The following is a 23,987-nucleotide window of genomic DNA, read 5'->3' as shown; positions in this document are numbered from 1 at the left end:
TGTAGTTGTTTGGCCCTTTATCTAGTCCAAGACACTCCAAAATGCTTCACACTACATTCAGCCATTCACCCACACATTCACACACTAATGGCAATGTGATAGTTAATAGTCTTTTCTGACAATAACAACAGAAAGGAAACCTGGCAACAGGTTAAAGGGTCATTAAAAAGTGCTTCTGTACAAAACGTCAGTGTCCTGCACTACCTAATTTGGAAACATGATAATTAAAGAAAAAATCAGGAGAGTTACCTATTGCAGGTATGGTATAAGCTTCTACCTTTAAGATTAACCTTACTTAAAATATTCCAACCTTTCCTTTATAACACACTGGTCCATACTAGAATGTTTTTGTTAATGCGTCACTTGCAAAAATGCTTAGCTTTTAAGTCACACCTGACTCAGAATTCAAGCTTGAACTAGTGTTCAGATGTTTTTTTAGGCACACACACAAACAGATGAATTGATAAATACATAAATGTGTTGCAGAATGGGTGATGGCTATCTGCAGGCATAGCGAGATAAACTGAATTGGTAGAAGTTCTGTCCTTAGTTGTGAGAGATTATCCCTCTGGGATCTCACCAGCATGCAGTGAAAGAGAAACAGGAGAGAGAAAAAAGGGAAGGAGCCTCCTGACACAGCTGCCTCTGCAGAAACACGAAAAAGGCAGGCAAGACCATGAAGGCTAAATGGGAACTGAATGTCTCTGTATGTCCCTGTGTGTAGCTGTGTGGAATGGAGTGTGAAAGACTGGGGTGCTGAGTCCCAGCTGTGCTCCCTCTATCCTGGGACTTCAGGGATGCTCAGAGGAACCCTTCCTCTGGCCCCTTTAGGCAACGTAATTCACAGCTTGAATGGACTCATTAGGTGGATGCAAAACTCCTCTTTGACTGATGAATAATTACTGTAGCAACTGAGTTGGCGGAGTGCCTCTAGTTTTTACAGGCAGTGACACGTTACCAGTTTTCTCCTGGTTTTACAACCCTACTCAGATTGTTGTCACACCCCAGTGGAAATCTTCAGCTCAATAACAAATACAGATTAGATTGCAGTCAGCCAAGAAATAGTAAACAATGCTAAATACAATCTCCAGAGCCATGAATGGCACATTCATTGCTGTAGATCGGGTAAAATTGCCCCTTTAACACACTAATCATATCCAGAAACCTTCATGATATAAGAGTTTTTTTTTTGCTATTGCATTTTAACTCTAAGTTGTTTATCTAAATGCCTGTTGGTACATGTCAGTGTCATTATATTCAGTACAGACCAAAAGTTTGAATACACCTTCTCATTGAATTCAATTAGAAAATGTGTCCAAACCTTTGGTCTGTACTGAATATAAATGTCTGTTTTATGATTTTGAGTTTTAATTGGTCTATAATTAGTTTGTAGTCACTCATGGCTATACATATAAATGACTCATAACTATAAATTTAAATTGTGACTGATATATTAAACTTTAAATGCAAGCTTGATTTCGCCCTTGAAAGGCTTCTCTGTTGGAAACCTTGAGCATAGAAGTGTAGTTACCAACTGGGCTGAGTTTTCATGAACAAGGTTGGCTGTTTATGAGTTAATGTCTCTTTGCTGGTTGAAGAACAAATCAAAAATAAATAATTTCTCTTATGAGCTGCTTGGTGCAACAAGGTCTCCAATTTCTCAAATTCTGCTTGTAGCAGATTTACAGGCCTGTGGCATGCTCTCTCCAAGAGGCTGTCGGCTCCTGTGTGCATTTAAACTGTGACTCCGACAGACACAGAGAAAAGACATGGAAAAGAATCCATTAATATTTTTTTCCTCATCAATTGGTCCAAAGATTGATCAACCAAACACTTTGTATATTTATCTTGTTCAAGTTTTATCTTAACTTGCTCAATGTCAATCTTTTTTTTTTTTTTAAAAGGACCCAATCCTACTTCATATGCAATTTGATTTTACAAGGATCCAAAGTGGGAAACCAACCAATAATTTAACAATTTGAGACAAATAAACCAACCAACACCTTCCTCCACAGGTAGCCTTTTAGTCTAAAACAACAGCGTGTATTGAGGATGTTTCTAGAAAAGAGAAGGTAAAGTTGGCTCAGAGAGAGGTAGCACAAAACCCCATTTCAGGCTGTTCTCTTGTCAGCTGTAGCATGTTGGTTCACTAATTCCTGGTTAACAGTTAAATTAATTCACTTTGAATTAATTCCTCCTTTGTCCTCTCAAACTGGCCCTTTAAAATAATTTTTGGTCGCTAAAACATAAACAAACCCTTTCTTTAAACTTCAGAGAGGAGAAGCTTTTTCTTTAGCTTGGGATACAACTGAATTTAGGAGTTGTATTTTTTTTTATCATTTTATAATGGGTGTAACATAAACTTGCTTCCTGACAAAAAAGACAAGAATTACAGCAAGACCATAAACGACTATCCATAAATAATAATTGAAAATAATGCATAAAAGCTATGAACCTCAAGTTTTTTTCTTAATCTCTGCCTTTCTATATAGTTTCATTGAGCTGCAGCAGTACTAATAGTAATAGTAACAGCCAGAAGTTTACATACAGTCAACAGCAGCATTTAATGCATTTGAACCATTCTTTGTCATTGTAGAGTAATTATACAACTTCAATTAACTTCAAAAGCAGCATGTGGATGCACAAGTTTCATGCTAATTATCTCTCATCCATTTAAGATGTAAATTATATATACAGGCCATTTACTGTACAGAAGCCTGTAGGCATTTAGGATGACTAAATGATGTAGGTTTGGCATCATTGTATTGTTCAAAAACCCAACCTTATTCAAATTTCAACCTTCGAATCCAAACTATTGCCTTCGAGTTTTAAAGTTTAGGGAATACCGAGGAACCACCAAGGCTGAAGTTGATCATAAGCTGAACATTAGTGGAGCAGCAGTGGTACTGCCATCAGTGAAGCAGGGTGCAAGAGAACTGATCGAGAAAGAAGCACTGCTCAAACCTAGAACTTAATGTGTGAAGCCACGAACTTTCTAAATAAAGTTGATAGTCAAATAAAAAAAGGTTGAGCTGTAAATCTAGAGTGGTTAGGGTGAAACGTTCAAATCTAAGAATGCTGTAACATTTCTGAAACGTGGGGTTGGTAACGTCATGCTGAGGGTTTGTTTTCCTGCTAGTGGTATCAGGGCGTTGCACAAACAGGGTTGAGTAAATAAGAGATCTGCAAATGATTCAACTTGATCTTAATTTAACAGCCTAACGGTTGAAAGTGAAACTCGGTGACCCAACAGAATGATGACCCCAAAGACACATCAAAACCAGCTTTGCAATGGATAATGAAGACCAACATCAAGTTTCCAGAAAGACCCTTGATTTAAATGTCCGACTGGCTCTTTATTCAGCTCCAGTACACAGCACCCTTAATCACCCTTTAAAGTAAAGAGGCTCAATTAAAATCCAACATCAGTGCGCTTCAATCTAATTCAACAATGTTCAACATAATCCATATAGATTAAAAATAGAAAACTTTCAGCATTTCATACATAGTATTTGTACTATTAACAATAACCATGCTTCCATAAATTAAGTAAATAATTGCAATTATCCTACAAAACCATGTGATAAATCTAGGGAAGCTATTCTGTTTTAGATCTGTTCAAAACTGCTCTTGTTGACTTGCTGCCTCCCTGATATTATGCTCATGGCAGAACAGTTGGTGCACAGCGCTACACTTGGTGCTCACACCATTTTAATATCAGCATTAACATTCAGGGTGATAACAAACACCTGCTGTGGTTCTTGTGAAATAGCGATGCGCTTGCCACACACACCGTATAATGCTGGACTGTATCCTCTTATTAAGGCGGGAGGAAAAAAGGCTGTGAAGGGGTTGGAAATGATGGAGCAGACTGAGTGTAAGCAGCAGGGTGAGCAAGGTGAGGCAGAAATTACAGAGGGTTAAGTTGCTGATTGACAAATAAATAAAACGTATAACTTGCAATGTATAATTAGGCGGCGGCGCGGATGTCATCAGGTTTCTTTCTCAGTTACACCTTTCTTTGACTCTAAAATTCAAAAGACGTGTTTACTCATGGGTTTCCTAATGTGGTGCTTGAAGAAATGTTTGTTAGAACCAAAAAATGCCTACAAAAATATTTACACTCCAAAGTTTTTGGTGTTTAACAGGGAATCTTTTCATCCCTTTTTCATCCTGCAGGTGCAGACGACCACCATGTGCATCTCCGTCAGCCTCAGTGGGTCTGTGGTGCTGGGCTGCCTCTTTGCTCCAAAAATCCACATCATCTTGTTTCAACCTCAGAAGAATGTCTGCAACCTCCGAGTGGCCACCACCCGCTTTAGCGTCAACACCGGTCCGGCCTCCAGTTTTTCTCAAGGTATTGTCATAAAAGAACAAATAATAGTAGCATTTAATTATTCAGACCACTTGGTGTGAATAGATTTCAGAACTTCCTCTAAGTCAAGTAGAAGCCACGTCTTGCGATCATAAAAAGATACATTTAAAACAAAGAGATGTTTTAAATGTAGGCCAGAAATTTCAGGTTTGATCTCTTCTGGTTAGAGCACCTTTGCTCCCATGTTTGCTGTCCCCTGTGTGATTTTGGCAAACTTTACAAGATTAAGCAGATTCTTGCATTTGAGTCCACAGTAACACACCCAGAGCAACTTTGGGCCTTTTGGAAACTAATCTGAGTTTCTCAGATTAATGCTGGACCACCTGTTTAGCTGATTCTAAGCAAGTCAGCTTAGGCTGGTATCTAAATAAAAAACTGAACACTAGAGGGATTTATCAAATGCTGCATACATTAGCTGGATAATTATTGTTGTGTAACAAAAATCTTAAATCTTTTTTCTTTGTTTTGCAGCTTCGGCCTCTAACGTTGTTCCAACAGTTTGTAACGGACGAGAGGTGGTGGACTCCACAACGTCCTCCTTGTGAAGATCAAGGTTTATTTATTTATTTACTTATTTTTTTGTAAACAGAGTAATATAATCACTAGTCCTGAATCAGGTGTCTCAGATACAGACAGGGTCACGCAGGCGACCATCCTGACTTTGTTGTCCTCAGAGTGCTGTGAGTACAAATGTCCCAATTATGTCATTTTGTTCTTTGACTCGTAGCAGTTTTGGAGCTGCCAATAAAGGAAATTATAGCTCTTGTTTTTTGGAGATTCTACTTGCAACAATGGAGTAAATTATAGTAAATCTGTTCAGTGTAATATATTCAAGACGTTTTTAATGTAGAATATAGTGGACCAGTTTGTGCTTTTCTTGTAATTTATGTAAATAAAAATGTGTTTTTTATAAATAGTAAAATTTGTTTGTTTCTGCCTGTGATTCCTGTACATGGTATAATGAGGTGCATTCCAGAGAAATCACTGTTTGATGGAAAATCTGCACAATGTGCTCAACAATGCTAAATCTACGGTTTGTGTTTAATGCTTTACAACCTTCTATGACAAAATAAGTTTGACTTGTCAACCCTGTATTGGTCGCTTTGAGTGATGGTGGTTGAAAGAGTTCTTTGAAAAGAAGTCAAACCTTGAGCATTGCATTTAAGTTACACTTGATTATTCAAAAAAAAAAAAAAAAAATCATTTTTGCTATGCAGAAACATCCTTTGATAACTCGACATCAAAATCCAACATAGCCACCCAGAAACACCTCAGTAGTTGGTGGCAATGGGCTGAAGAGACCGATGCTGTAGAAAACACAGCCAGCCCAGATATGTTGCTTCACACTGCCATCTTGTGTTATGATCTTTTTATTGAAAATCAGAAATAACAATATGGTTTTCCTACAAATTATTTAAAAGAGTTTGCACAATGGAGAAACTACAATATCATTTAAAATAGTTGTTTTCATATCCAAGAGAAAATATTTTTCTTAATTTGCAAGTCTTATACTGTAATGGTACATGCACGGCTGTAAAATGATTTAGTGATCTTGTAACTAGATGTGTACAATAGTTGAAACTACCATTTTCACATTGTCTGACTTTAATCAGACTAAACGTTTTCTGTTTTAGATTAGTTAGGATTATTCAAATAATTAAACATTTGATTAAAGCCAGAATAATGGCACAGACAATTTTTAACTTTCATCAAAGTCGAAAGTTTACTTTAAACCAACACCTCAAGCAAGATGGTTCCTTTTGTGACATCCTAATAAAAAATTATAAATCAGTTAAACTATCTGGAATCTATTTGGAAATTAAATGCGAATTTCAATTTCCAGATGCCTGAATTTGTTGTTTTCATCTCACAAAGAAATATAAACAGAAAACTTGGGAATGTTCAGACATTCACCATTCATGAAGGAGACGGACTCTGTATCCCAAAGACAAACCTGTTTTGGTAAGAAGTGCACCAATCCTAGAAAAATAGAAAGACATTGAGAAGAAGCTGGTGAGAGATTCTGAACGTCCACAGTGAAAGAAGTCAAGTAACGATATTGACTGAAAGGCCAATCAATAAGCCAAATTACAGTTTGCAGATGACCCCAAGAAAAACAAAAAGTCAGCTTTTGGAGCCATGTCATGTGATCTGTTAAAATTAAAATTGGCCATTGTGACTATAATGAAAAATGGGGAAGAGAGCCTTACAACACAATCCAAGCTGTGAGGTATGAAATAGCAGCATCATGCTGTGAGAAGATTTTGCTGCAGTAGGAATATGCGCTAATCAAAATGTATATGGCATCATCAGGAAATAATATTACATGTAAGTATTGCAAATATATAGTAAAATAATCAGATTCAAATTGTGTTTTGTACATTTTTGCAATGCAAACAGTTCTGCAAACAGAAGTCTTAATTTTAATTTCTAAAGGTTTATGACAGGATGCAAAACACAAAATTCTGATTTCAGGTTCTCAAAATCAAATGCAAAATTACTCTAAATAGTGACTTCATAATGACTCATAAAACATTTTAAAAATAGGAAATATTTCTATTTTCTGAAATAGATTTATGTCTTTTTATGATCATGGAAGCTTTAACTCATTTTTTTCTTTCATTTTGCGGAGATACACTTCCATAAAGCTAACGACTTTTCAATCTGTTATTTTTTCTTCATTGTTTCTCATTTTTAAACAAAATTTACTTCTGCCCTTAATTCATTGAATAATATAGACATAATAAGACAGTAGTGAGGCTGTTTCAACAACCCGATTAACATTACTGGGGAAAATAAATTTAACAGCACACGCATTTTATTTATTTTCGATGGGAGGAAGTTCAGTTCAAAGTTTAGATCCGTCCATAAAATTATATTCAGGAAAGTCATCTCTTAGAAGCGGATCAGAACTTGACCGCCAGGTGGCGACCGCGGTGAAGCTGACTCCAACAGGAGAAAGATGAGAGAAGTAAAGTCCCACCTCTTCCTTCCTTTAGTGATTCTCTTGAATCGGAGAAACAACAGGAAGAGAGTTCTTTTTCCCGAGGGAGTATTCACCTACTTCACATTTATCATCTTACAATATTAACCCCGGTTAATATTATTTTTTTAAGAGGTAGGTTCCTTTACTGAAATAGATTCATGTCTTTTTATGATCATGAAAGCAGCAGTTGTTAAAAACTCGTTAAAACTAATGTTTTATCTCGCTATTGACGTTTTATTGCAGTTGTCGAATGGTCAATAACAAGGACAGCCCAAATAATATGTAAATAGCTTGAAAAATAAGCCTGTCAGCTTTGATGTCCCGCGAAGGGGCGAGTCGAGGCATATTCCTGCGTTTCCTGGCAGCATGTCCAGTAATAAGCGTTGTGAGTTTCTATGCAGGTTTTGAAGCTTGAGTATGGCCCCTAAGAGAAAAGCCGCTAAAGCTGTCAAAGCAGGTGGGAAAAAGGTGAAAGATGAACCCAAGGATGCCTTCACTTCTACAAAAGAGGCGCTTCTGGCTGCAGGATCACAGGTTAAAGACAAAAGGAAGGTGGATGAGCACTGTCAACTTTCTTCATCCGGAGAGGTAGAGAAAAAGCACAAATAGTCCATTTATTTTTTATCCATGAATAATATGTAACTGTGGAAAATCTTTTATGTCGTCTCCACAGGTTCACGAGGACTACGACTGCATGCTCAACCAAACGAACATAGGAAACAACAACAACAAGTTTTATGTCATCCAAGTTATTAAAGCAGACAACTCATACTACTCATGGAACAGATGGGGACGAGTGGTATGTTACATCCACTATAATTCAATTAATTTCAGCTATGTTTATTTACGTAAAGCCAATTTACAACTGGTGAAAATTCATATGCATTCTACATTTGATTGTCTTTGCGGAGAACTTTCCTAATAAGCAATGTGGCGACGGTGGAAGGGATTGTCTCCCTTATAGCAAGAAGTTGAGAGGACATGAAATCTAGCACTCAGATTCTTACCAATTTATTTAGTAGGGACAATGCACATTAATTAATATTTATGTAAATGTGCCATAATTATTTTTTTCATCTATTGTCTCTGAAAAGTAGATGTTATTCTTTATTATGGCTATTCATTCCATTTTTCCTCAGCTGTAAAATACAGCGTGCCTCTGCAGTGGCTGATGATAGCATTTGAACTAGGTGGCAACCTAGCATTTGAGCTATGTTAGAGAAATAAAAACTCCTTGAGCAGTGGGCTGCATGACAATTGGAAAAGTCAATTTAATATTGACATTTTGACAGGCTGCCAGGCTTACAATACTCAATATGTAGCAGTTAGCATAATCATCTGTTTTTCTGTCTAATTACTGGAACTTGTTTATTTGGGTTTGATGTAAAATCCAGATTCACCATCTGAAACACTACTAATGATTATTACATTCAACATTTTTCTGAATCTGACCTCAGGGGGAAGTGGGGCAATTCAAACTGACTCCATTTCCTAAACTAGAGTTAGCCTTGAAGGACTTTGAGAAGAAGTTTAAGGACAAGACAAAGAACAACTGGAGTGACCGGATGAACTTTGTCTCTCATCCTGGGAAATACACACTGATTGAGGTGGACGGAGAGCAGGATGCTGAGGTCAAGGTATAAATACAGTTTATTTCTGAACAACAGGAAGCTTTGAGTATTTTGTTAATATCCTTAGATATATTTTTAGATGTACTTTTTGCTTCCCAGGTGGACACTGTTGATGGAAAAGTCTCAAAAAACTTCCTCTCATGCACTCTTGATGGCGCAACACAGAATCTTATTAAGCTCATTTTCAGCAACGACATGTTCAAGGAGGCAATGGAATGCATGAATTTAGGTGGGTGTGTCTCACTTAACCAAACATTTTAAACTAACTGTTTTCTATAACTTTGGGTAGATTAAAACACTGTTATGCTACATGCTTGATTCAGATTGGGGTGAAAGCTTTGCTTCAAAGTGTAGTTAAGATCTACATGATCAGGTTGCAACATGCAAATGATTAACCACAGTTAGAAACAAAGGTTGACCTTGGCTTCTTCTTATCTTTGCATATTAAAATGTAGGTCTGATATGTTTTTTTACTCTTTTCAGAATAGTTTTATTTTTTGTGGGCATGTGTTCGCATACAAAACAGTATAAAAGTGTGGCTCCTTCAAACCATTCCTCCTTAACATGGATGGTGTTTCCAGGGCCTTGGTGAAAGCTCATGGTGTAAGAATGAAGTACTCTTCCCATCCTTCCAGATGGAAGTTGAGAATTCCCAAACTTTGTTTGAAAACAAGCATAAACGTTGGAAGATAAAATTGTGGTTGTTTACAATTGGGATGGCAACATACTTGGTTCCTGGACGCTTCCTGATGCAACTCAACCCTAACCAAAGCCTCTTCCATATCTTCATCAGAAAATTTCAAGAGGAACTTACCAAATGCCAGTCCAACGTTATAGAGAGATAGATAGATAGATAGATAGATAGATAGATAGATAGATAGATAGATAGATAGATAGATAGATAGATAGATAGATAGATAGATAGATAGATAGATAGATAGATAGATAGATAGATAGATAGATAGATAGATAGATAGATAGATAGACAGACAGATAAATCTTTATTGTCATTGTCACAAGAACAACGAAATTTAAAAAGTGCCATCAGTCAGTGCACACTTTCACTGATTTGTCCTGGCACCCATGTCAGCAGTTTTCTCTTCTCTTGTTGCAATTAAAGATCACTTCAGAAAGTTGACTTGAATTCAAAGTGTAACTAAGTACAAGCTGTAAAAACAATCTGTAAAATAAGATTGTATTCCTTGGATGGACAGACATCACTTAACTGTGGAAACCCAAGGAGTTCATTGGTGGGAAAAAATAAAATAAAATCTGACTTTCCAAAAGTTAAGTCTTAATACACAGCCAATTCAATTAATTCATGAAAGCGCTTTATTCTTGTGGCCTAGTCAGTAATGTCTGATTGTTGTTGTTTTATGAACATTACCTCTACACTCAGCTCCTTAGTGCAGGGTGATTTTTGTTTTTCTTTCACACTGAAATAAGTTTGTAACAAGCCAGCATTGTTCAAAAAGTCTTTGAGATCTTACATCCTGTAAAGTGCTCTCCAGAATGCAGGGTGTTTTAGAAAAGTAAATTACAATATTTACTCCACCTATTTGCTAATAAAGTTAAATAAACCTCTGATTTGACAAGTGGGGTGTATACATGGTTTTTATTTTTACAGATATCAAGAAGATGCCTTTGGGAAAACTCAGTAAGAGTCAAATAGCAAAAGGCTTTGAGGTTTTGGAGGAGATTGAAGCTGCTATGAGCCAAAAAGGTGGAGGAGGACGCCTTGAAGAACTCTCATCAAAGTTCTTCACCACAATTCCTCACAACTTTGGCAGAAACAGACCGCCAGCCATTGACACCAAAGAGATTGTAGAACAGAAGAAAGAGATGCTTATGGTAAGATTTTCATTTAATGTGATTTATTGTCATTTTATAAAGTTCTGTCAGCTCTAATGTTCGTTTGAATGTTGTTGTTAAGGTGCTGGCAGACATTGAGCTGGCCCAGACTCTGAAGTCAGAAACAGAGAAGGCTCAGGATGAGAAGGTGGCCGCGGTTCCTCATCCTATCGACCAAGACTACATGTCTCTGAAATGCAAGCTCTCCTTGCTGCCCAAAAATACAGAACTGTATAAGGTATTGTGTCCTAAATTATAATTGACTGCTAAAATAATTGTCATGTTCCAATTACTAAAGTATTTCATGCCTTTTGCGTTTGAAGATCATCGAGAAATACATGAAGTCAACTACACGTAGCTATAGTAAGCCAAAGATACTCAATATTTGGGAAGTGGACCGAGAGGAAGAGGTGAGGGACTTCTGCCAGTTTTGCGCTTATAGTGAAGAAGTCCAGAAAGTCTTTCATCCAACACATTGAAACTTTCAGGGAGAGCGCTTCAGTGAGAATGACAATCTAGAGAACCGCCGCCTGCTGTGGCATGGGACAAACATAGCGGTGGTGGCAGCCATCCTGAAGAGTGGTCTCAGGATCATGCCCCACTCAGGGGGCCGTGTTGGCAGCGGGATCTATTTTGCCTCTGAAAACGCAAAATCTATAAGTTACGGTAAGAAATCTCCTAAGAAAACCATTTCTTTGAGTTCTTTTGAAATTATAGTAGTATATTTAATTGAAATGTATTTCACTCATTGCTAGTGCGTCCCTCAAACAACACTGGAGTGATGTTTCTGAGTGAGGTAGCTCTTGGCAAGGAGTTCACCATTACCGAAGATGACTGTACCTTGAAGAAGGCTCCTGCCGGTTATCACAGTGTGGTAGCACGAGGCCAGGTGGAACCAGGTAAAATGCTTTGGTACAGCAGCATACTACAAATTTACAAATGGCCTTGCTCTTAAGGCCTCTTGGTGTTGAAATTATGCTTTCAATCTCTAGCCTATGAAAGAGCTTCTTGCTCTTCTTCCAATATTCACAAAACAACACGGTAGCAGAATTGATGGCTTCTTTAAGTTAAATTAATATATCAAGAATTTGTCAGTCATTAATAAAGTTGATCAGTCTCACCAGTTTTTTTTTAAATAAAAAAAAAACCATCAGATGTTGGTCTTATTGGGTTTGCTCCTATTGGATAATTAAAATAATGAATGAAGAGATTTTGTATAGTTATCAAATATAAGCATTTATTTGCTGCCAAATTAATTACACATAACCAGGGATCATATACATTTTTTTTAATCTTTGATCTTCTCCATACTTGTGAATGACCATTCAAAACTATAATAATTACATTGAATAAATGTCTTAACCTTTTTTTCAATAAATGCAATACTGTTTTGGAGTTAAAAAAAGCTTTTTCTTTAAGTTTTTTTTAGAGTTTATTTTTCTTTAACAAACTCTAAGAAAAACTAAACAGAAATATAAAGTGTATTTTCCATTGTAGGAATATTTTATACTTAAGGGACTCCTCTGCATTTATCATCATTGGAACAACCTATTGATCATCTAAAGGGTCATAAACACATCCAGCATCAAGACAGTCAGGAATGCACTGTGATAATGCGTTTTTACTTAATGATTGCTTTTTCTATGTAATAAAAAAAGCAGTGGAAGATCAAATTTTAGTTTTCTTTCAGCACTCCAGTGCTGATGTGAGGGCTGATGTGGTTCTGTCTGTTTTGTTTGCAGACCCGTCTCAGGACACCGTCATCACTCTCGAGGGCAAGAAGGTTACTGTTCCTCAGGGAAAAGCCATCAAACAGCCCCAATACTCCAACAGCAGCTTTAGCAACAGTGAATACCTGATCTACAAAGAGAGCCAGTGTCGCCTTCGCTTCCTGCTTGAGATGGAAATATGCTAACAGTTTCAGTTTAAAAAAAGAAACGAGGCTGTGCAGGTCATCAGGGCATAGCTAATCCTACCATGTTGCATAAGCGCCTCTTTCTGTTTGTGCCTTATAATTGCATGAATGACCCATGGAATGTACTTTGGCTTTGCACATTATTAGTAAATGATGATATTCTTAATGATAGTAATAATATATTATTCTACACTACATAATAGGTGTTTGTTTTAATGCATTGGGAATTTTGAGTTGACTATGCTTACATGTTGAAAGGATCTGTTTGCACTAGGGGTTTTGAAGGATATACCCCAACTTAACCCAAGAAGGTACATGCGTAGCCTTTGGAAAATTATTATTTTGCTGTGAAAGCAGAGTAGATGTAGTTGCGTGCAATTTCTGCCTTGCTGTTAGTCATAGGGTTAATTGACAGAGAGGATAAAAAATAATGAGGTTTTTGATTGGAACACTTTGAGATTGCAAAAGGGGTTGACAAAATGATCTCTAAAAATATACATTTTAGTTATTTTCAGTAGGGATTTTCACCTCCATATTTTAAATAAAAGTATAGCAGGATCAGGGTCAAAGGAAATGTATATTTGTGTTTACAGAAGTGGGAATTTCATCCTGTGGTTTATAATGACGAACTGTTTCTTAAACCAGTGAAGATTGTTGAAGTAATCAAAAGTTATGTCATATGCAAATAGCTAACATCTTCATGTAGTTGTGGATTTAGACTGTCAAAATGTTGCAACCTGCTGACCAACAAACAGTTTATTTTGCACTGACAAACTCCTGGAAGGGTTCAATAAACTAAAATGCAGAACTTGCCTGCATTTAATCATATCATGTCATAATTGTATTTTTTTTTTACATTACTGCTCATCATATCTTTGTTTTCTCAAGGAAACCTCCACTCTATTTGAGTCATTTGCAAACTCTTAACAGCTGATCTTTCCAAGTTGCTCTATAAAGTTATCTGACCAGAACACTTTCTTCCACATGTTTTCACCCCTGCGTAGTGTGGGGTGAAATAAAAACAAGAGTTTATGTAGCTTTCCCTGTGAAACTCTTCTACAAAGGTCTGATTTGTGGAGTGCGGGACTAATCATGAATCTCTGTAGAGCTTCCAAAATTGCCAGTGACCTCCTTGGTCAGTTCATATGGACTTTCATGTCTTTGTGGGCTTAGCAGAACATTTGCACTTCATTTACTGAACAATTAATATGTAATATAACGGTGTCTGCTGTGTTCCTTGGTCTTCATGATGATGTTTGATCTCTAGTGTTCTTGAGCAAACCCTAGAGGCCTTCACAGAACATCAAGCTTTATATTGACATTAAATTACAGAAACTTCTAAAAATGGATTTCATGAAGGGATATTAAAGTACACCACACAGATGTGTATTTGTGAAAAGTTTTAAAATGCTGCTTATTTTTTTTTTCTTTCACTTCACTACTTTGTGTTGTAACCCTGACAAAAATACCCAGTCTTCTGTAAGTTACTTGACACAATGTGGAAAAGTTAAATAGGCGTTGACGCTTTGGTGAGCTAGGGTAAATCTCTCATGTTTTGATAACAAAACTGACTTTTGAAATTATACAGAGTGGATCTGCAGTGTTTTTGAGAAAATGGAGGAGTTAGGACCCAGGGACGGCTTCTAGGGGGACAGTGGCGTGTGTGTCTGATGGCAAACGAGGAAAAAACTTCAGCATGCACCATTACACAAAACAATGTGTGACAGTCAGTGCCATACACAGCACAGGGCAGGACAGAGGGTTATCAGAGGAGGAGTGAGGAAAGAGGAGAATAATTTCCCACCAAAACCGTCATGGAATTGTATTTTTTATATTTTTCTTTGTGATATAAATTGTAACGCAGTTCTAGTACATGTCTGTGGAAAAGCCAAACTTTAGAAAGTTAAATTTTTTTTCAAAACTGAGATGGATATGTGATTTATATACTTTTGATTAAAAAAAAGTTAGATAAAGCATCAATTTTGTTTACTTTTGCAAAAAGCCTTGAACTCAAAGCATCTGGTTTAAACAACAAACTGAGAGTGAACCAGGGGTAAGTCAGTTTTATCAAAATATTGTTTTTCTTACTACTCTTCTAAAACATAATATTAAAAGCATCATAATACACATCTTCTGAATATTGTTGACATTTTTATTTCACTGCAAGTTAACCTAAAGTGTTTGGAGCAACATGGAGAAATAAGAATGGCACTGAAATGATAACACAGAAAAACAAAGCTCAGTTTATCTGCATAAACGGGCAGTGCTTTGTAAAAGTATTTTTCACAAATTTACAGAAATGACAGTTCTTAATGCATTCCAGTAACACAATATTAAAAAAAATGGAAAATGTGTTCATACAACTAAAAGTTACTTGTGTATTTGTTGTGTGGACCTATGTCTCAGTTTGGATGTGGGCTTGAAACAAAGCTGAAAACATAAATGAAGTTAATGTTTTGTTTAAAAAATGGTTGGGTTGTAATGAGGTTTGCTCTTTGTAGGTTTCTGTCACATGGAGTTCAAATGTTGATTGTTAGAATTACAAATCTATACTGTATAATATTGAAATTGGACATTTTGGATCGCAGTGTTTATGTTTTAATAGAGATTTAAATGAGCTAAGTATGTGATATAGTCCAAAGGAGCAGATGAATTGTATGGTTTTACTTCCACATACTCGAAACTGATAAGCTTTGTGAGGTTATTAAAAAACAACCTCACAAAGCCAGATTTTCTAATTTGACTTATATTTGAAAACAGATTGATAAGCTAAACTGAATTGCACAGATTTGAATTATGAAGGCCATTGATTGCGCATGATTTTATTTTTGGTATTAGAGAAAAAGGGGTTGAATACAAATAGACTCCATGATTTAATTGTACAAAATACTGAAAACCATGCCTGCCAGCTTGATCACAAAGCAATTTATTTATCGAAATGTTGATAATCTGTCAACTTTTTCAATAGTTTTTGTTTCAGTTGCTGCAGTCACATTCAGTAAATTAAAATATTAGTAAAAATTTGTTATTTTAGCAACTCAATCCACGAACAGATTAATCACACACAGGCTGAGGTCTTCAACTTTATTTCTGTAAATTATTATGGTTTTCTGCTGATACCTAATGGAAACATGAATTTATGGATAAGTATGTCAGACCATTAAAAAATGATTTTAATACAAAAATGTTAGCGTAATGAAAAGTATGTTTAATACCTTCTTAGTGTTTATTAAAGTACTTTAAATTTGCAAAACCAGCCTCATCAACACATTCAAATTTATTGAATGTGTCTGTATACAAAATGGTTGAAACCAATATGTTATTTATTTTTTTTATAACATTTTAAGTAAAATCTGTTTTCTTCTTTCAACACAGATAGTTCACCCATGAGATTAACGGAGCTGAAAATGGAGGAGGAAATCAATAAATGATGGCGGACATGACGGGGTCCATGATCGCCTCTGTTACCGATCCTTCTGTCGCAAACTCCACCAATCCCACTGTCCCCGCCGATGTTGGCGTCGTCACCAGCTCCCAGTCACAGATCAAAGATCTTTTCGGGTTGTTCTGCATGGTGACGCTTAACCTCATCGCCCTGCTGGCCAACACTGGTGTGATGGTGGCCATAGCTCGCGCTCCTCACCTGAAAAAGTTTGCGTTTGTGTGTCACCTGTGTGCAGTAGACCTTCTGTGCGCCATCCTCCTGATGCCTTTGGGAATCATTTCCAGCTCTCCGTTCTTCGGCACGGTGGTGTTCACTGTTCTGGAGTGCCAGGTTTACATCTTCCTCAATGTTTTCCTCATTTGTCTTTCCATCCTCACCATCACTGCCATCAGCTTGGAGCGTTACTTCTACATTGTGCACCCGATGCGTTACGAAGTCAAGATGACCATCAACCTTGCTATTGGTGTGATGGTGCTAATCTGGGTTAAATCGCTCGTCTTGGCTCTGGTCACGCTGTTTGGATGGCCGGCTTATGGACCTCAGAGCTCCATTGCAGCAGCTCACTGCTCTCTTCATGCTACCCACAGCCGCCTGAGAAGAGTATTTGGAGTGCTCTTCAGTGTGATTTGTTTCTTAGCTCCTGTAGTGGTCATCTTTAGTGTTTACTGTGCCGTGTATAAGGTTGCTCGCTCAGCGGCTCTGCAGCAAGTCCCAGCTGCGCCAACATGGGTGAATGCATGCCCTGCTAAGGACCGCTCTGACTCCATCAACAGCCAAACAACCATGATCGCCACCACCCGCACTCTGCCTCAAAGACTGTCTCCAGAAAGAGCCTTCAGTGGAGGAAAAGCTGCAATAACTTTGGTGTTTATTGTGGGCCAGTTCTTGGTTTGCTGGTTGCCCTACTTCATTTTCCACGTTCAAATGTCTCTAACCGGGTCCATGCAGAGCCCGGGGGACTTAGAGGAAGCCGTAACTTGGCTTGCTTACTCTTCTTTCGCAGTTAACCCATTCTTCTATGGCCTCTTAAACAGACAAATCAGAGATGAGTTGGTGAAATTTCGACGTTGCTGCTTGAGCCAGTCCTCAGAGGTTGGAGCGTCCAGCCAGGAGGCTTCATTTCAGGAAAACTTCCTTCAGTTCATTCAGAGAACCACCAACACACCTGAAAGACGCTCCTGCTGCTCTAACTCCAGTCCCACGTTAAACCAGGTGAACATTATTCCAGGACAAATTCCAGAGGACCACCCATAGACGACCTGTACACTCATTATATAAATGTTTATAGAATATTTATCCCATTATTTGATAGAATAGACATAGCCTTCATTGTCCCGTAGTAAAAACAGCATTTAGATATTTAGGTTCACACAAAACAGCAAAAGGTAATGATAGGCTGTTTATTTCTTACATCACTTTGTTGTTTTAAATGTGCCTATATTTATGCTCTTTACTAACTTGATTATTTTCATTGTTTACTTTTTTATTTAAAAAAAAATAAAGATGGCTATATGGTAACACCAAAATATTTGCAGTTTCAGTCAAAGGTTTACATGTACTCGTCACAGTCATAGCTGTCTTTTTGTGTTTGTTTGTTTCCTACAGTTTTCTTTTTTCAGGGTAGAAATATACAAACAGTTTCTATGATTCATTTCAATAAGTTCTGTCTGCACAGAGGAAAGTTACACCCTTCTTTTTTTAGCTATCAACAACCTTCTTGTGTAATTCTGATGGAATAGATGTATTTTAAGTTGGGCAGCACACACTTGTCTTTTAATCATAAGCTACATAATGATGATTGACCACAATGCTTGACTTCTCCAAGCATTGTGGTCATTGTGGCCAAATAGGGGAAGTGAAGGCTCCTGTAACTGTGAAAGGTTTTCACACAAAGCATTTGACTTCCCGTGTGGACAGCCACAGTCTTCAGACATACTGAAAGATGTCACTTTTGAACTTTTTATTTCCTCTTTGTTTACCGCTCGCTTGGTCAATGGTAATGTAAAACTGTTTTAGCTGTGGACTTTGACACCAAAGTCCCAGAATCCTCCATTTTATGACGACTAGAGTTATAGTTTGCTTTTAACTATAACAATCCCTTTCTTTGAACTAAGGGTGGTAGCTTGGATCAGATTGTTGAAACTGGAGCACATTTGTGACAAGACAAAGGCCCAAAACAAACATCAAAACATTGGAATGGATAAAGCAAATGTTAAGCAGCTGAAATGAACCCGAGCTAAACCTTGTTTAAATTGTGCTGGCTTTGTAAAATGTCTCTTTGCCAAGAAACCCATTAATCTAAACTAACCAAGACGAGGGAACAAAAACCCAGCCAAAAATATGCCACAAGCTTGTTAATGGCAACATAAAAGTGTGTGACTTTGCAGTCACTAGCAAAGGAACTTTTAACCCAACACTATATCTATTTATATATTTGTGTCTGTTCATCTTATTTTCACCTTGTCCAAATTAGTAGAAAATCCACTGTTAATTCCAACCTATATTTTCAATGCTGGTTTTGTAAAAATCTCATAAATATTTTAAGTATTTCAGATTGTAATAAAAAGAAATCCTGTTTAAATGGTTAAAAGCACAAACCTGTCAAGGCATTAATGACCAAGATGAATGTGTGTAAAATTCAGGCTTCAACTGTTCACTGCAATTTTCCCTCTTTGATATCTGACATACATTTCAAAACTGGTCTTATTTTAATTGAGATTATAGAAAAGCTTCGGTAAAGATGTACATTTTTGAATTAACTGCAATAAAAAAACATGTCTGATTGATAATTTAGTTTCAAAAATTCATGATTGTGTCCCATCTGACTTAACATTGCCACCATAATGACACTATTGAATTTCTTGCATCATCGGTGATATTTATAAATAGGAAACAATATTCAAGTAGTAGATGAGGTTCAAAAAGTCTTGATTATTGTACTTGTGGTAAATTTTATAATTAATCTTTTTCGTATTTCAGGAGAGAAGCCCTCAGGATAGGTAGGGATAATACCTCAAACGTCCTACTTAAAACAAATATTAGGTTTTGATGTCGCTTCTCTCTGTTGCCATATAAAATAAAGTGGACTTTTGATCCAAGTCAACTCAAATACAAACTGAGTCAGATAAAACTCATTTACATGTGAGCAAAGATAGCACGAGTCCCCGTGAATATGGACCAACGTAACTTGGACATGGATATGGGAAGGAAGAGGTAGGAAATCTGCGGTGAAAATCCTTACTGGGCATTGATAATGCACCGAAGAGAGGTAACAAAGTGCTATTTTATGGCTTTTGCTATTTGTATTAGCCGGCGTTCAAGACAGAATAGGGTGGTTACAGCAAATATAAGCAAACATCATTCTGCAGTACGAGTGTTACTTAGGAATATGCGCCCTTACATAACTGTAGGTGTTAAGTTTCCAACCAAACACATGTTTTTCAGTCATTTTTTTATTTTAAATAATGTTCACAGGGTAATAATTCACTCAATCTATGTGCACTCTAATGCAGAGCTCAAACATTAACATCAGTGAAAACAAATGGGAACATTGGACAAATCTCAGCACAGCAGACAGTCTCCTAAATAAAAGTATGTCTGAAATGTTTTTGGGGTTTTTTCAAAGGAATTTGGATGAACAGGCTTCTGACTGAACCTGTAAGATTAACAAAGACATTCATGGGGAAAAGATTTTCAAGTGTGTGTGAATTCCTCTGTCTTCTCCACCCACATGTTTACAGACTGGTAGAGTTTTTCAAAGTAAATTAATATTCATAAAGTGATTTTCAGAGACATAGACAACAGCACAACCAACTTCATCACTGTGCGACAATGTAAAGACTAAAGTAAATCCTAGGCAAATGGGGCATAAACAGATTTATTTAGTTATAATAATTTAACTACACTTTCCTCCACAGCCTCAGGGAAACAACTGGAAAGACTTGATTTTCTCTTTGTGTGTCAACAAGCTAAATGGTAGCAAAGATGACAGTGACATTTTTCATGTCAACTAGTACGGTGTGTTTTGAAACAAGACAACTAATACTGCATGCCATATTTCTCAATGAGCAAGAAGAAATGTAAAGAAAGAATAAATTAGATCATTTTATTTAAAGAGACAAAAGGAGACAACCTTAGTATTAACATTTTTGATGAGTAAAAATATTGTCCTCCATTTTGAACTCTGTACTCATGTACAATAAACTACATGCTGTCAGATTATAATAAAGCATGAGTAACACATTGTACAGTATTACTGCTGCTTTACTGTAATGAAAAATAACCAAATACAGTTCCTGAACTGCAGTGTTACCACACAGACGTTCTTGCATATCATTCATTTTGATGTGCCTCTTTATGAAAATCACCTTCCATGGATAAATCTTTGAATAAAAAATATATTTTATTTTAGGAAAAAAAGAAAGAATTGCAAGCACTTTCTCATAAACTATTAATTCTTCTCTCACTGAACATCTGTTACCATCACTGCTGTTCTGAGGTTTAATTATGTCATAAAATTAAACGTTGTCCATGATGAAAATATAGGCCGCTGATTAAATCATTGCTCCCAATAACAGAAACCTTTCATCATGGTAAACAAGCTACATATTCTGACCAACAGAGGGCGCAATGTGGCAATGAATTGCTTTATCTTCTGTCTGCTTTGAAATCTGCCTAAACAATAAACTATAAACACATAGATTTATGTTGTTCACTCAGTCTTCGATAATCTTCTTTTAAAGTTAAAATAACATCCAAAAAAAGACTGATGAGATGTCAGATGGCTTTTTGTTTAAAATTTAATGTTGGGATTTCTACTAAAGTTTGCCATTAACAAATAATAATAATAATAATAAAATATATATACTCCATGAGTCATCCAAAGATAACTCATGGATGACATCTGACTATGTGTCATTGTGTTTCCAGAGCCTCTCTAATGGTATTTTGGTGAAGGTCATATTCTGTAGAAATACATCAAGGCCTTAAAACCTGTACAAAATACGTGTACAAAAAAAGTGTGTTAGGCTTTTAAAAATGAAGTTGAAAATTGGCTTTGCTAACCTGTCTCATTTTATGTAAGACGCCTTACTTTTTTCTCTGAAACAAATGCATAGTATATACAAATTGGTGTTCTGCGACGCATTGTTGAATAAGGAAAAAATTTGGTATTCAGCTCAGATGCGCAATTAGCCAAACAGCTTCTTCCAAACCCTGCTGTGTGTTGGCTGTGTATTTAGCGGGCAAAACTCTGACAAACATCATCACCCTTCGCTTGATTAAAGGTCTGTGAGGTCTGATTGTTTCCACTCATCATAATCTCTTCCACAATATTCTTGTTTCATCCTACTTCCACCGAGATTAACACTTCTCATGCAGGTATAAAGCAGACTGATTGTGTGTCACACAAAGCCAATAAAAGCATTGCTCAGAAGTGGTCAAAGCAGTCATCAGTGTGCTATGTCCCACCTGGGTGTCAACTACGAGCCTGTCATCCGGCTGGCTGCACCCGTTCGTCCTTCATGTTTCCAGTGACTCCAAGCAGGGCGACAGCTCAGCCGAACGACAATGGATGAGGACAGACTGAAATCGGGGGAACTCATGGAAGTAAAGGTGGATGAGGGTCCAGATTTTACCCACCGCAATTCACAATCCCAGATTGAGGACAGGGATCCCAACAGAGTCAACAGCAGTCTAAAGGTATGTCCCTCCCAAATTACTCTCTTTAATGCAAAAGCAGTCATGCCACTTGAAACTGTTCACATATTTTACATTTCAACCACAGTCTCAAATCCAATTCAAAGTGAACAGACTGATGTAAAATAGTTCAAACTCAGCTATTAAATGGCTTTCGATTGATTTTGGAAATACAAACCAGAAAAGTGTTGTGTGCATTTGTGTTCACCCCCTCTATGTCACAACCGTTGTACATTAATGTTTGATAAATAGCTCAGGTTCAGTCCGATTGGATGAAAAGTGTCTGTAAATGGACTTCAGGAGAATATGTGCCTGCAGCCTGGTGTGGTGATGTTAGGCAATCTTCCCACGAGAAAGTAATCTTTAAATCCATATATATATCTATATATCTATATCTATATCTATATCTATATAGATATAGATATAGATATATAGATATAGATATATATCTATATCTATATCTATATCTATATCTATATCTATATATATATATATATGACAATATTTATTTATTTAATTAAATATGTATGTTGGATCAATTGGTCTCTCAGTGGTTTGCTCAGTGAGTGCTTTCTTTGACTCATTGTTTTGTTTTGCTTTAATGAAGCCCTGAGGGCATTACAAAACAGCTGCATATTAAGTTGACATTAATTTACAAATTGGTAAACATTATTTACTAATTAGGCTATGCTGGAACAAAACCGGCTTCACAACTTTCTTTAGATGTGTCGTAATAAAAGGGGGTGGATATAAATCTAAGTTCAAGTTTATTTAAAATAAATGGGACAATATATATTAATGAACATTTATACCAGATTATAGCCAGGTGGCTAATTTTCATCTCTAGTCCTGTTGGCAGCAGGTTGATTTTAAAGAAAAAAAAATAACACTACAAAATAAGAAATACATAAAACAACCTCAAAATCAAAATATCTTTGAAAATACTCAATTTTGACTTTTATGGCTGGTTAAGAGCCAGCTTTTAAGATGTTTTGTTACACAATCATTGATTTTTATATTGTAAAATTATGAAAGGGATCTATCCTTTTTGTCGTCTTCACAATTATCGGCTACTTTGTGTTGATCTACCACATAAAATCATCTGATTCAGACTAAAAACTGTTAGTGTCCCAGAACTAAGTACATCAAGAATTTTTTTTGTTTTTGTTTTTTTACAGAGATGCATCCATGTTACCCCCTTAAATAACAGAATTTAATGACAATCCTTGGTTCTGCCTGTGCCTTAAGGTCATGTTTGAGGACGTGATTGCAGAGCCCCCTTCAGTGCGGAGCTTTGATAAAGTCTGGCTCTGGAGTCACGCTCTGTTCGAGGTGTCCAGACTGTGGGGCTACCGCTTCATCTCTCTGGTGCTGGCGGTGCCGGTGTCACTGACTGCAGGGCTGCTCTTTGCTGTGCTCAGCTGCCTCCACATCTGGTAGGACCTGAAGCTCAGATATGAGGATACAAATACATACAACAGAGCAGGAGGAGCTGCTTGGCACACTTTTAATAAATTAAGGTCACTTTGCGAAGGTTGCAGCTGCGTTCTTTTCAATATGTTGTTTCTCCCTAGAGGGAACTTTATTTGAGGATTAGCTTATGTTTTCCCCTCCCCTTTTTGTCCTTCTAGGCTGATCACGCCGGGCGTGCAGCTTCTTCTCATCAATATGCAGTGGATCCAGACTGTGTGGGCCAGCATACTGAACATTTTTATCACTCCTTTCTACACCAGTTTTGGAAAGTGTTGTGGCCAAATTATTATCCGCCTGGCGAGTGCTGATAACAGATAGAGATAGTTATTTAGTTATTGTAAGCAACTAAGCAGAAGGTATCAAGAAAAGACAAGCAGTGAAGGATTGCTAACTATTTGCTGACCAGGATCTTGTATCATTTATCATTATTTTGTATTTTTATGCATCTGTCATGTTTTTTGGGCATGCTGACACATTCATCAACTTTTCCATCTTGTAATGACATTGACGTATGGACCCTCTAAGTTACTTCAGCAGCACCTCACAAGAGCAGCGGATATGTGTATTCCAATGCCACAAATACAAAATGAAAATCCACCGGAAGCACATTTGAA

General features: G+C 36.9%; 4 protein-coding genes across 4 annotated transcripts in view; all 4 read left to right on the top strand.

Moving 5' to 3' along the window:
- Window positions 1-5,616, top strand: part of grm2a (glutamate receptor, metabotropic 2a) — a 40,529-nt gene extending 34,913 nt beyond the window's left edge. The window contains exons 5-6 of the mRNA XM_044121378.1: window positions 4,180-4,357; window positions 4,847-5,616. Of these exons, the coding sequence (XP_043977313.1) occupies window positions 4,180-4,357; window positions 4,847-4,920 (252 nt within the window). The 3' untranslated portion in view covers window positions 4,921-5,616. The remainder of the gene's footprint in view (window positions 1-4,179; window positions 4,358-4,846) is intronic.
- A 1,718-nt stretch (window positions 5,617-7,334) lies between these two features.
- parp3 (poly (ADP-ribose) polymerase family, member 3) lies at window positions 7,335-13,586 on the top strand. The gene is made up of 11 exons (XM_044121379.1): window positions 7,335-7,493; window positions 7,763-7,949; window positions 8,035-8,160; window positions 8,819-8,998; window positions 9,092-9,221; window positions 10,620-10,843; window positions 10,926-11,081; window positions 11,167-11,253; window positions 11,332-11,509; window positions 11,599-11,742; window positions 12,586-13,586. The coding sequence occupies exons 2-11, from the start codon at window positions 7,779-7,781 to the stop codon at window positions 12,756-12,758; spliced, it is 1,569 nt and encodes a 522-aa protein (XP_043977314.1). The 5' UTR covers window positions 7,335-7,493; window positions 7,763-7,778; the 3' UTR covers window positions 12,759-13,586.
- Window positions 13,587-13,729: 143 nt separating this feature from the next.
- Window positions 13,730-19,518, top strand: gpr61l (G protein-coupled receptor 61-like). The gene is made up of 2 exons (XM_044121380.1): window positions 13,730-14,811; window positions 16,134-19,518. The coding sequence occupies exon 2, from the start codon at window positions 16,186-16,188 to the stop codon at window positions 17,455-17,457; it is 1,272 nt and encodes a 423-aa protein (XP_043977315.1). The 5' UTR covers window positions 13,730-14,811; window positions 16,134-16,185; the 3' UTR covers window positions 17,458-19,518.
- Window positions 19,519-21,749: 2,231 nt separating this feature from the next.
- LOC122834073 (caveolin-2-like) lies at window positions 21,750-23,965 on the top strand. Its single transcript, XM_044122186.1, has 3 exons — window positions 21,750-21,903; window positions 23,149-23,336; window positions 23,532-23,965. The coding sequence occupies exons 1-3, from the start codon at window positions 21,772-21,774 to the stop codon at window positions 23,689-23,691; spliced, it is 480 nt and encodes a 159-aa protein (XP_043978121.1). The 5' UTR covers window positions 21,750-21,771; the 3' UTR covers window positions 23,692-23,965.
- Window positions 23,966-23,987: the final 22 nt, after the last annotated feature.

Source organism: Gambusia affinis, linkage group LG07, assembly GCF_019740435.1.
Source record: "Gambusia affinis linkage group LG07, SWU_Gaff_1.0, whole genome shotgun sequence".
NCBI classification, from domain to species: domain Eukaryota; kingdom Metazoa; phylum Chordata; class Actinopteri; order Cyprinodontiformes; family Poeciliidae; genus Gambusia; species Gambusia affinis.
The sequence above is the reverse complement of the archived record's forward strand: the minus strand, read 5'-3'. Positions and strand labels throughout refer to the sequence as shown.

Coding starts and splice junctions, on each gene's coding strand:
- LOC122834073 (XM_044122186.1), top strand. CDS start 21,772: ATGGATGAGGACAGACTGAAATCGGGGGAACTCATGGAAGTAAAGGTG. Junction 21,904..23,148: donor GAGTCAACAGCAGTCTAAAG/GTATGTCCCTCC, acceptor CTGTGCCTTAAG/GTCATGTTTGAGGACGTGAT. Junction 23,337..23,531: donor CTCAGCTGCCTCCACATCTG/GTAGGACCTGAA, acceptor TTGTCCTTCTAG/GCTGATCACGCCGGGCGTGC.
- gpr61l (XM_044121380.1), top strand. CDS start 16,186: ATGATGGCGGACATGACGGGGTCCATGATCGCCTCTGTTACCGATCCT.
- parp3 (XM_044121379.1), top strand. CDS start 7,779: ATGGCCCCTAAGAGAAAAGCCGCTAAAGCTGTCAAAGCAGGTGGGAAA. Junction 8,161..8,818: donor GGAACAGATGGGGACGAGTG/GTATGTTACATC, acceptor ATCTGACCTCAG/GGGGAAGTGGGGCAATTCAA. Junction 11,743..12,585: donor ACGAGGCCAGGTGGAACCAG/GTAAAATGCTTT, acceptor TTTTGTTTGCAG/ACCCGTCTCAGGACACCGTC.